We start from the raw sequence: 10990 nt of genomic DNA on the forward strand, positions 1-10990 counted from the left end.
TCAGAGGAGTGACTCTGCTTATACAAAAGCCACGGAGCAGATTTTAAAACCAGCTTGAATGCCAAACTTGGATACAGACTTACAGCACAGCTAAAGCTTATTACACTGCTATTGACTTCACTGGAATAGTATCTGTTGCTTACAAAGTCAGACAGTCTTATTAATACATTAACATTTTTAATGAAGAGTAAAACGGATCAAAACCTGGCTGACAGCTGTTCAATTTTACCACTAATCCAAGTGTTTCTTTTTGGCAATTAAATGCTACTGAGCAGCAGCTCAGAAGTGCTAAGCATGGGGCCTTATGGTTTATTATGCCTGCTCTTTCCCAGTGGTTACTGATTCCTGTCAGTGAACCTTTCAGAGGCTGGCCAGATTCTGATGGTTATGATGCTTTCAGATGTTCAGGGTTGCAAATAGTTTCCAGCTGATGTTCATCCTTGCTGATTTAATTCAATAAGGCGACCAGCAAATACAGCTAATGTTCCTATAAAACAAACTAGCATAAATATGCCAAGGAGGAGATGATCAAGCACCATTGCAACAAACTTCCATTCTTCTGCAGCCTGGGGAAGAAACAAAGGAGATGGTAAAATCTGTGCAGAGCCCTGTTTGTTACATCATTCTTGTAATTTATTGTCTCGAACAAGGGAAAGGCTCTTCCCTAAGTGCCTTTATTATTGCTATGCAAAAAATGCTCATTTTCTTCTCAGAAGCAGGTCAGTGGTTAAGAAAGCCTAAACAACCTAGAAATAAAAGTTTCAACACTAAACTAACCAGAAACCCTGGCAATTTGCTGAACAATTTCATTAAAAAAAAGTTGAAAATCTTAAGTATTAGGCCAAGTGTTGCTTCTGAAAGAAAGTTTAAAATGCTTATTTTGGCCCAAATGACTTTTGTTTTTCCATTGCTTTTTTGTTCTCATGGGATATCTAGATAATTCCTAATAATTTAACCCTAACCCCTGCTTTCCATACACTCTAATGTCTTGTAAAACCTTCTTGGTATCTCCATTAGTCTTTTTTCTAGTTGTGGGACCCCATGAACCACTTGCTCTGTACCTTTTCACTGGGTGCTTTGGTGGGAACCCAGCACAGTAAGAGCATGCAGAGTGCAAGGCACCAAGTACAGCAGGGCTCATGATTTCCACCCTGGAACTCCACTGGAAGGAGTGACATGTGCTGGCCTAAAGCGCTTTCTGCCCGTGCTTTGGCTCTCCCACAGGTAGAAGAGGCTGTTGTAATGTATCTAGAGGACACTGGTTTTGAGGTGGCTCAGAAGCAAATGCAATGAAGTGATAGCCTTCAGAAGCCACAACCTTTAGGTTATTTAGGGAGCTTGACTTCTGAAACCCCCTGGAAGTGATATATCACTAGTGCCCAGGTGACACAAGCAGCTGGGCTCCACTTCCGAAGGGGGCATTTGCTGGTAACCTGAAGACCCTCCTGGTAAGCCAGGGAGGAAGTGGAGCCCAGAGATGTTGAAGCCCCGCCAGCCCTGCTGAAGACAACAATTTGTCTGCAGACAGGCAAAGGAGTCACGGGGAACATGAGACTACAGCCAGAGCCATCTCACATGCTCCAGGAATTTGGTCACAGGAACAAACACCCTGGTGTAAATCCTGTCCATGGGAAGGAAGCACCTCCTTTTCAAGAGAATGGGTCAAATTATTTTTTCAGAGAGCCCCCCTGTCTTCAGACTAGCCTGCAGCTCAACAGGAGAGGTCTATGACCACCTAGGAAGGTGAAATACCAGGACTGAATTATCCCTGCAAAAGCTGTGTGAGCTGTGAAAGCTGAAATAAAAGAGGGGTTAATTGTACTGAATGTGCTAGAAGGAGGCAGAGCTGGGTTTTCCTAGGGAACACTGCCATGTGTGACTCTATATGCTTTTATCCTTCCTTTGGCTTGCAATGTGGAAAAAGTCAGTAATCAGAGTAGCTCATAACATAATTCATTTGGAGGGACTACTTGTATTCAGGAATAAAACAAAACCTTATCAAAATTGGAAATATAATTTGTAAGTTACATTTAGCACTACTTAGATAACGCTACTAGGCTTTTGGAGTTTGCCTTGCTTCCTGGGTTTTCAAAAGCAGTAGGATCTTACTTACTACAGGAGCAAGATGCCTGAGTGGGAGACAGAAGAAATGTGTTTTGGAACTTGCTTATAGTTCTTGAAACTGGTTTCCTACACTCCATCTCTATGGCTTCACATATCACATAAGAAAACCTTAGCACACTGACTCTTTTCCCTTTTCTATTATTTTGGGAAGCCAATATTCAATTAACATCTATGACAATTATTTGTTGCTCCTTGTTGATTCCCTTAAGGGGAGAAGACCGTCCACTGCTAGAGCCAAACCAGGGCTTGGAGTGTTTTTGTAAGGCAGGGATATTTTGCCAAAAAAGTAAGATGTAGCAACTTGAAAGCTAGAAATGAATCATGCACAAAAAAAGCCTTACATTACTGGCTTCTTGGTCTGATTTCATCGTTTCTGCAATGTATTTGATTCCCTCTATAGCATTTTTCACATCTGGGTTTTTGGTAAGCGGGGAGTAGAAGTTGACAGGCATAGAACCTGACTTCCCAGAAATGTCAGAAATATCAATATCTTCTGCAAAAATATTTTTGTCTTGTTTGTCTCTTGATGGTCGCTTCATTGTAGAGAAAAACATGACGTTTGGGATCGTGTCAATAAAGATCTGCAAACAAAGGGAGAAGATGACAGTTGCTGGTCTGTGGGGCTGTGTTACAGCTGCAGCTGCGCTGAACAAAGACAAGCCTCTCCCCTCCCAGATCGCTTCCCGTGCTGGGTCTGCTGCAGATTCCCTCTCTGGCTATGTCACAGCCCACGCCTCAGTTACACTGGGGCTTTTTGTCAGCCTGTGTCCCGGGGCAGAGGAGTCACCCGCAGGCCTGCAGCGCGTTTTCTGCCAGCCGCCCCCCTGCCCTTCACCCAACATCCACACACAGAGCGGGGGGCGATGCCGCGGAGCACATCCTCAGCTGGCACGGGCTGACAGAGCTCCAGCCATCCCACCTAACTTGAAACATATTGCCTACAAATCTGACTTGAAGAATGGACTACAAAGAAACTCTTTTGGCTACTTGGGTTTGATTTCACTATTATGAGTGTTTGCTATACAGGCATATAAGCTTCACAGAAAGAGACTTGCTGCCAGAGCAATGTTAAGCACATGCAGTGTTTCCTGTTGAAATTTCCCTTCTGCAGGGGTTGTTTATGCTGCAGAGGGAATCTGATATAAGCTGTAACCTTAAAAGCATAATTAGAAACACGCAGAAATACAGAAAAACCTCCTTTCGTGTCATAGTTTAGTACGAACCCAGGCAGCCTTCAAAACAGCAAGGATTACTGAATAACTCAGATGATCTTTGATACTGTCTCCCTGGCAAAGAACTTGTAATGACAGACAACCATTTTTTTCTACATCTTATGATTACCATTTAGACTCCTGTGCAAGGATCCCCCAAGGGCTGCAGAGCAACTATGTACTGGAAAAGTATAGAGAAGATTTTTTAGCTTTTGTTAAAGCAGTTTTTGCAAAATGGGATGCTGTACTCAAGTATTCCCAGTAGCCTTTGTGCTCTGCACTCATGCAGAATGGTGACTGGCCACTGGCAGGCAGTGCCTTGCAGTCAGTGGAGAATTAGACCAGGCTATGTAATTCAAGTCCAGATGGACATTATCTTTTCCCATTCCCTACCTTTAGCTGCCTATGTTTTGTCTCATCTGTTCCCTGCAAGACTCTAGCCCAGTGGACAATTTTGTTACTTCAAGGAGCACTTTAGCAATCTTGCTGACTTTACGCACAGCCAAGTAGTAAACACTGGCTCTTGTGCTCTTTAATGTGATGCATTTACCTCCCCAATTCTTTCTGACTTTTATTAGAAGACCTGCCAATAAAATATGGAGCATTTGGTGGAAACCAGCAGGTGTGCCAAGGCACAGAGCTCACCTTCCTGACCCAGGGGGGCATGGTGTGCGTGCTGGGGGAGCGGTGGTGGGTGTTGATGACGATGACGGTGATGATGATCGAGGCGATGACAAACACCATGGTGAACAGCATGTACTTGCCAATCAGAGGCACTGCGCTGGAGGTGGAGGGAATCAGCTCCACGATGACCAGCAGGAACACAGTCAAAGACAGCAGGACAGAGATGCTGAGGGTCATTTTCTCACCTGTCATAAAACAGCCCCCCAAAATGATCGCTGCTCCTGTCATTCAGCACAGAGAGCATTTGTTTGAGAAATAGGACGTGGGTGAGAGCTGTTCACACAAACACCTGTGTGCATTTGCAGTGCTATCATCTCTGCCAGCATCCAAAGCAGAAGCAGGCTTGGCAAACCTGAGAGCCTAACAGCATCTGCTCCAGCACTAAGGTGGGAATTACCAGGAATGACTGGGCTGAGGTGGCGGTGCTGAACATTTTTACTTGCTGGGAGCATTTCCTGGGCTCTGCATTTTGAACAATGCAGCATATGCACCTTAGTGCTTACTCCACAGCTTCCTGACTGTTTGCTTCCCTTACTCTCTGTCTCTGGGCTGAGAGAGCAGACTAAAAATCACATCTGACATCAGGTCAGTTGCTGTGTGAGGTCTTGCACGTGGAGGGTGTCAAAAATGAATTACAAAACATTATTCACACATTTTTTAAAATCCAGTTCAACTTTGTAGAAAGTTTTCCACTTAAAGTATTTAATAAGAAGGGGCTTACACTGAAATTAAGTGGTATGAAAAGCTGACAAAAGGCAAAAAGAATCAAGCAGATGAAATGTTTGCAGGGAGCATGAGTGGCTCGGCAGAGACAAAGGAGGCCGGAGCAGGTCAGGATTACCCTGTGTCACACGGGGTGATGTGTGTGTGAGCAGGTAATGAGCTCTCTGCTCTGACACGATGCAGAAGGGCCTCTGTCACCCCCCTGCGTGCTCATTTTACTGCAGGACATACTAACACTAACTACCACTGACTACCTATGGCAAAACATAAAAATTATCCAGCTAAGTCTTTAGTTTGCAGAAGTTAACTGGATAGATAGTCACCAATTTCTGTGATAAGCACCCCAATTTATTTAAATCAATAGTTTCAGTTTTCAGCACTTATCCTTTCTTTGCAGAATACTTAAAGTCATTACTTTCAGTGGAAATGTCCAGTTTTAGTATGCATTGGCCTTCAAGTTGGCTGATGGTTTCAAATACTGGGAATTTCTCAGGAATTTCTTAGAAGAGCAATTTCCATGGAAGTAGAATGAATAAATTTACATACCTGAATCTGTGGGTAGGTAAAAAACTAGCCCTGTTAGAAAGGAGAAGAGCAGGCAGGGGATGATGACGTTCACGATGAAGTAGAGGGGCAGGCGTTGCATGAGGAAGTGGTAGGTGATGTCCAGGTAGGGGGTGTCAGGACAGCAAGCGTAGTACACCCAGTGCTTCCAGCCACGGTAATCCTTCATCACCCACTCCCCACTCTCCATGAAGTTACTCAGATCTGGACGATCGCTCTCCTGGCAGCAAAACACCCCAACAAATTCTTAATACCAGATATTCTGAACCAAATCAAAACTTAGCAGGTTTGGCTCAGGAACAGGATTCCAAATAACACATGCACTTTGTGGGGTTTTTTGGTGAGTAAACAGCTCTTGTCTATGCTATTTTTCCTTAGAATATCAACCTCTACACAGCATTCAACTGAATATTTTACAGAAACAGGGATAGTAGACTGAAAAAATATTACAGATAGGAGAAGTACCTGAGGGGACAGAGAAGGAGTCTTTGGCAGTGGAAAGTCATGAGCAGAGAAAACATACCCCCTCAAAAAACCCTAAACCCGAGAAAACAAACAGAAGCAGAACAGGCAGCACCATAAAAAGTGGTGCAAAGCTGCCAGAGGACAGACAGGAGACTGTTAGGGCACAGGGATAATAGGTAAGCAGAATTTAGGAGCCAAACCAGGAAATCTTGTGCCAGATCTACAAATGAGAATTTTCTGGTTTACAGGTAGGGTCTGCTTGTTTTTCCAGTCAAAACTAAGTCATATTCCATTCTAAATCAGAGATTTATCTTAAAAACATGTACAGGTCTTTGCTGCTTTCCCCAGTTACAAACTCCTTGCTTACCGGGTTAATAACAACCATGGTGCCATCATATGTCCAAGTTCCCAACTTCATACTGCAGTTCTGCTGGTCAAATGGGAAGTGTGTGACTATGATCTCACAGTAACTCTTAAAAATAGCTGGTGGTGTCCAGGTGATCAGACCTGTGTGCTCCAGAAGGACTTTGGTGTATTTTACAATGGCAAAATCACCATCTGCGCTGCAGAAGGAACAAGGACATTGAAAGCAATACGGGCAGCATAATCAGCACAGTCACAAAAGGATTTCTCTGGCTGTGGGTCAAATGACTCCCCAGTGCCTGCTCCTGGAGAAGCTTACCCTGAGGAATTGTACCCACTGGAACAGATGTCATGGGAAAACTGTCCCACCAGGGTAGTGCCACAAGGCAGAGCTCCTTCCCCCTCCCTCCCTCCCTGCCTCCCTCAGCAGCTGGCACCCCTTACTTGTTGTAAAGAACAAGGTCTGGCCGCCAGATATCATCTGAGGGGATGCGGATTTTTTTTACACCGCCGTAGTCATCTGGATTCCATCTGAGGTTGACGTCTGTCCATTGCTAAAGAGGGAAGATTTCAGCCCCTGAGAGCCTCTCCCAGCACTGGTGTTAGTTTGAGTGCTTCCCAGAAACAGCTCCTCCCTTGCTTTGGGACATGCATATGGGAGTGGGACCCCCAGCTCATTTTTTATATTAACTTATACTTTGGTTTAAGAAGCTTATTAAAAATAAACAAAAACCCCAAAGGAAAATAATACAACGATATCAGGAGCCTACTGTTTGAAATACCACCCCAAATGCTTTTCTTAAAACTCTTAGCATCTAGAGCACTTTATTCTTTAGATCTCAGTGAGAAGAAATGCTCTGCTGTCTGACCCACCTCTCCAAGCTACCCCTGAAGGTATGGGAGTGTAGTCAATTCCTGACTGTGTCGAGTGCATTTATTTGAATTAGATGAAATGGTTAGGAATATTTAGAGTTACCTGTTTCAGGCGCACATTGGTTGTCACAATCTGATTTACTTCATCCTTAAAAAAAAAATGAAAGGAAAGAAAAAAAAAAAGAAGGCAGCATCAGCAAGCATCAGGATTAAAGGATAAAAATTGTTTCCTTAGAAAAACACCAGCATTTGGCACTATCACATGAGGCAGTGACTCAACACTGCTCGTGTCTGTAGCATACCACGCTGATGAGCTGGATGAGCTGCAGCCCCACGGTGACAACGACGGCGTCCCGATGGTCCTCCACGGGCCTCACCACCTTGTTGTAGTTACTGAACAAGTGCTCCACCAGGCGAGTCTCGTCCTCATAGCCCAGCGCCAGCCCAGCTGCAGAACAACAGGGGTGGAACGAGTCACAGGGGCAGGGAACAGGCTACAGCACCCATCAGTCTGAGGCTGGCATGGGGGAAATGCTGCCAGGAAAGCCGCTGGTGGGGGGATAACACCAAGTCCTCCCTGTGACAATGGTCTCCCACCAGGAGATGAAGAAATGCAAATAGGCAGGATGATGAACATCAGACTGAACATTAGGAGTCTTCCAGCCTGAAACTGTGCTAACATGCAGCACTTACGGACAGTTAGACACAGAAAATGTCCAGTCTCAGAGGTTTTTGATGTTGCCTTTTTCACCTCCAACTCCACAGAGCTTGCAGTGACACTGACATTAAAGGTGAGGGCCAAGCACAGCAGTCACGGAGAAGGCATCGCCATCCCCAATCCTTGCATGGAACAGGTGGAACAAGAGCTCCTCTCTACAGCAGGAGTTGCTCGGGTGGTGCAGGTGGTGAGAGAAGGAAACCACTGGCTGTGTGTGATGGGGTAGGTCCATGCACAGCTCTGCCCACAGGCTGCCCAGCATGACTTGGCCGTGCTGTGCCAAAGAGCCTTGAAAGGAAAATTTCACAAGTGAAAATGGCCGGGAGCAGCCCTGTTCCAGGGGAGCCTTCCCAGTGCTGTGCATGGCACTGGAAAACAGATGGGCCCTGCTTCCAGAGAGCCTGGGGCAGGGGAAGCAGGCACACCATGTCCTCGGGTTGCAGCTGCTTCACTGTGACAGGGGAGGAAAGCAAATGGAAGGGGTGCTTGGGGATGTCTTTGTATGTCTCCCCTCTTAAAGGCAGTGAGAGGGAACAGAACAGTTGAGCCTCACTGCAAGCATTTTTGGCAGGTTGCACCCTCGTCTCCCCCTCTCTGTTGAATCCTGGGCCACAGAAGTCAACAAGAATTTTACTGCTGACTCCAACCTAAGCTAAGATTTCTGCTGGTTTCCTAACTGACTTTTCATCAGCTTCTTTTACATAGCTGAGCTGAGATTGCCAAGGATTCTGCCTTGGCCTTGTCCTGCCATGAGATTATATTAAAACACTTGGATGCCAATCAGTAAAGCTGCCTGTTGCAGACAGACACTGTTTGCTTCCTCTGCCAGGAGGCTGAACGAGGGTAGGCAAGGAGGCATCTTTCAATTTTTAAGTTATGATTACAGCATCATCTAATTGAAGCTCTATGCTTTATTAATGCAATTATAATCCTTTTCCATTTGCTCCCTTCTGGTGTAGCTTGGTAGGAATTTAGTCTACTGCTTGAATTTTCTGAAAAGCTTTTAGGATCACAAATATTTATTCTTTTACGGGACAGTTGAAAAGGAATTAGCTCAGTACAACACATGCAGCTGCCAATCAATTGTACCTCCTTGTCAGTCACCCCACAACTTAATGAAACTTCTAGTAATGATTTTTCCCATTCTAAGTTGTGCTTACTAGATCCTTTCCCATATTTTGAAATACGTGTAGCATTAAGGCAAACGGAAGCATGAAAAAAAGATTGCAGAGAGAAAACCAATTAAACACTAACTTCTCCACTCAAAATATCTGGTGCCTGAAATTACAAATATCTGAGCTGCTACTACTGGACCCCAAAGCTTTCTTTTAAACGATTAGTTGTGTTCATAAACCCTTACCCATGGGCCAGGCAGCTCCTGGAACACATGCTGGCTCGTGCTGATGTATACCCAAAGCCCTGGTCGCACACCCTCTGGAAGGAGACAACCCCCCTTGGCTGGCACACCTTACCTGTGCAGACGAGGAGGAGGAGTACACAAGGGACCTTCATCATCCTCTTGCCGCAGTCATGCAGGTGGGGGCACGCACAAAGCACCTCTGAGGTCTCTTCAGAGGGGGCTGTGCTGCCTCCCCAGGCTGCTGCCAAAATACACCCAGCAGGGGATTGGTTTACAGCACCTGTTCTGGGGATGACAGCTGAGGGCACGCACCACCGCGCTGGGAACGGAGCACAGAGTGCTTCACCCATCAAATAGCTCCTGTGGTTTGCAGAAGGTCGTTTTTTTTCTAAGTATCAATGTGATCTGTGACTGGCTAAACAAATACACACACAGATAAACTAAGAAAGAATTATCTGTAAGTAACTCAGCATCTTGGCGAGATCTCAGAAACTTTTTGTGAACAGAGCAACTTGCCAGGTTTAAGATTTTGTTTCTCTGAGACAAAACAGAGCATAGTCACTTATTTCTGATACACCCCCACCTGTGTACAGACAGCATGCTGGGAGGAGCCTGCTCCTCTGGCTTCACAGAGAGATGGGAAAGCTTTGAAGGAAATTCTGAAGAGAGATCCATCTCCTTGAGTCTACCAGGACTTCCTGGTGGAATCCCCACCTTGGAAGCTATTAACTGACTAGGAGAAGACACCCCACCCTCCTGCTGCCACCTCTATACTTAGTGGACTGGGGATACTTAGTGGCAGGGCAGATCCAGTGGATTTCTGTGGAGCTAGCAAGTGCCTGCTCTTTATTGCCATAAATCACCTGCAAAGGAGAGAAAAGTGATGTGTTTGGTAAGAATACTCGTTCTGGCTAGTAAAGAAAACAAGAAACAGTGGAGATTGTTATAGATATATATATAAATTAAAAAAATATATACATACACACCTATCTACCTCATATATACAGGATTATCTACTCTGAGCTCAACAATATCACTCAGGAACAAAACCTTGAGAGACATAGTCGTGTGAAGTGTTCAGCAGCATGAGAAAAGCAAGTCCATCAGTTTCTGGGACAGGAGATGAAGCAAAAAGGAAAGATGCCACTATAAATCTGTGAATGTTCTTCGCAGTTCAGGTCATCTGGTTTCAAAAGACTTGGAAGAGGCCCAGGAGAAAGTGACAACAACATCCACAGTGCAAATTGGCTTCTGTACCTGGAACAGAGAGAGTATGAACCGTCAGTCTGAAAGGAAGAGAGAGAGCTTTGGTAGGGTCTGTGAAATCCCAAATGGTCTGGAGAAGGCAGATTTGGATTCACTTGCTGTCCCCGTGCAAAAAAGTAGAGGACATTGAGGTAAAATTAGAGTTGTCCAGCTTAACCAAGACAATTCTTCACACAGTGTGTCTGCAGTGGAGTTGGGTGCCACAGGAATGTTTGTTTGCAGAGGTCTGTCTCTGTTCAGAAAAAATAGTCTGCCAAATAATTTTATATTATTGAATGTACACACACACGCACACTCCCCCTAAGTCTGTCACTGAAGTCCCAGAGCCACAAGCCTCAGGACTCTGGGGTGGTGTCCTGGGGATAAATTGCCTAATGCTAATGGTGTTACTGCATTTTTCTCAGGCAACTGCCATGCAGAGATAGGACATGGCACTGGGTGACCTGCCACAACCACTCTTACACCGTGTTCCAAATTCCTTTTTCCAGAAAACATTCCCCACAAAACCCTTCCTTAGCTTTGCCTCTGGGTGACACCAGAGGTATTTTCTATTTCTGCTGGATATCCTTTGTGCTGTCTGCCAGCTGGCTTGGTGTTTCATGCTGGATGCCTTTATTATTATTTTCATTATTTTTTAAT

General features: G+C 45.0%; 1 protein-coding gene across 1 annotated transcript; it reads right to left on the reverse strand.

The window, feature by feature from the left end:
* Nucleotides 1-434: 434 nt before the first annotated feature.
* On the reverse strand, nt 435-9240 carry CHRNA1 (cholinergic receptor nicotinic alpha 1 subunit; the record flags this gene model as incomplete). The annotated part of the gene is made up of 9 exons (XM_084209107.1): nt 435-566; nt 2466-2705; nt 3981-4204; nt 5289-5526; nt 6139-6334; nt 6579-6688; nt 7111-7155; nt 7310-7455; nt 9198-9240. 9 exons carry the CDS (start codon nt 9238-9240, stop codon nt 435-437), a joined length of 1374 nt encoding a protein of 457 aa, XP_084065233.1.
* Between the last annotated feature and the right edge of the window lie 1750 nt (nt 9241-10990).

The sequence above is a fragment of the Fringilla coelebs genome, assembly GCF_963513975.1.
Source record: "Fringilla coelebs genome assembly, chromosome: 7".
In the NCBI taxonomy this organism is placed as follows: Eukaryota; Metazoa; Chordata; class Aves; order Passeriformes; family Fringillidae; genus Fringilla; species Fringilla coelebs.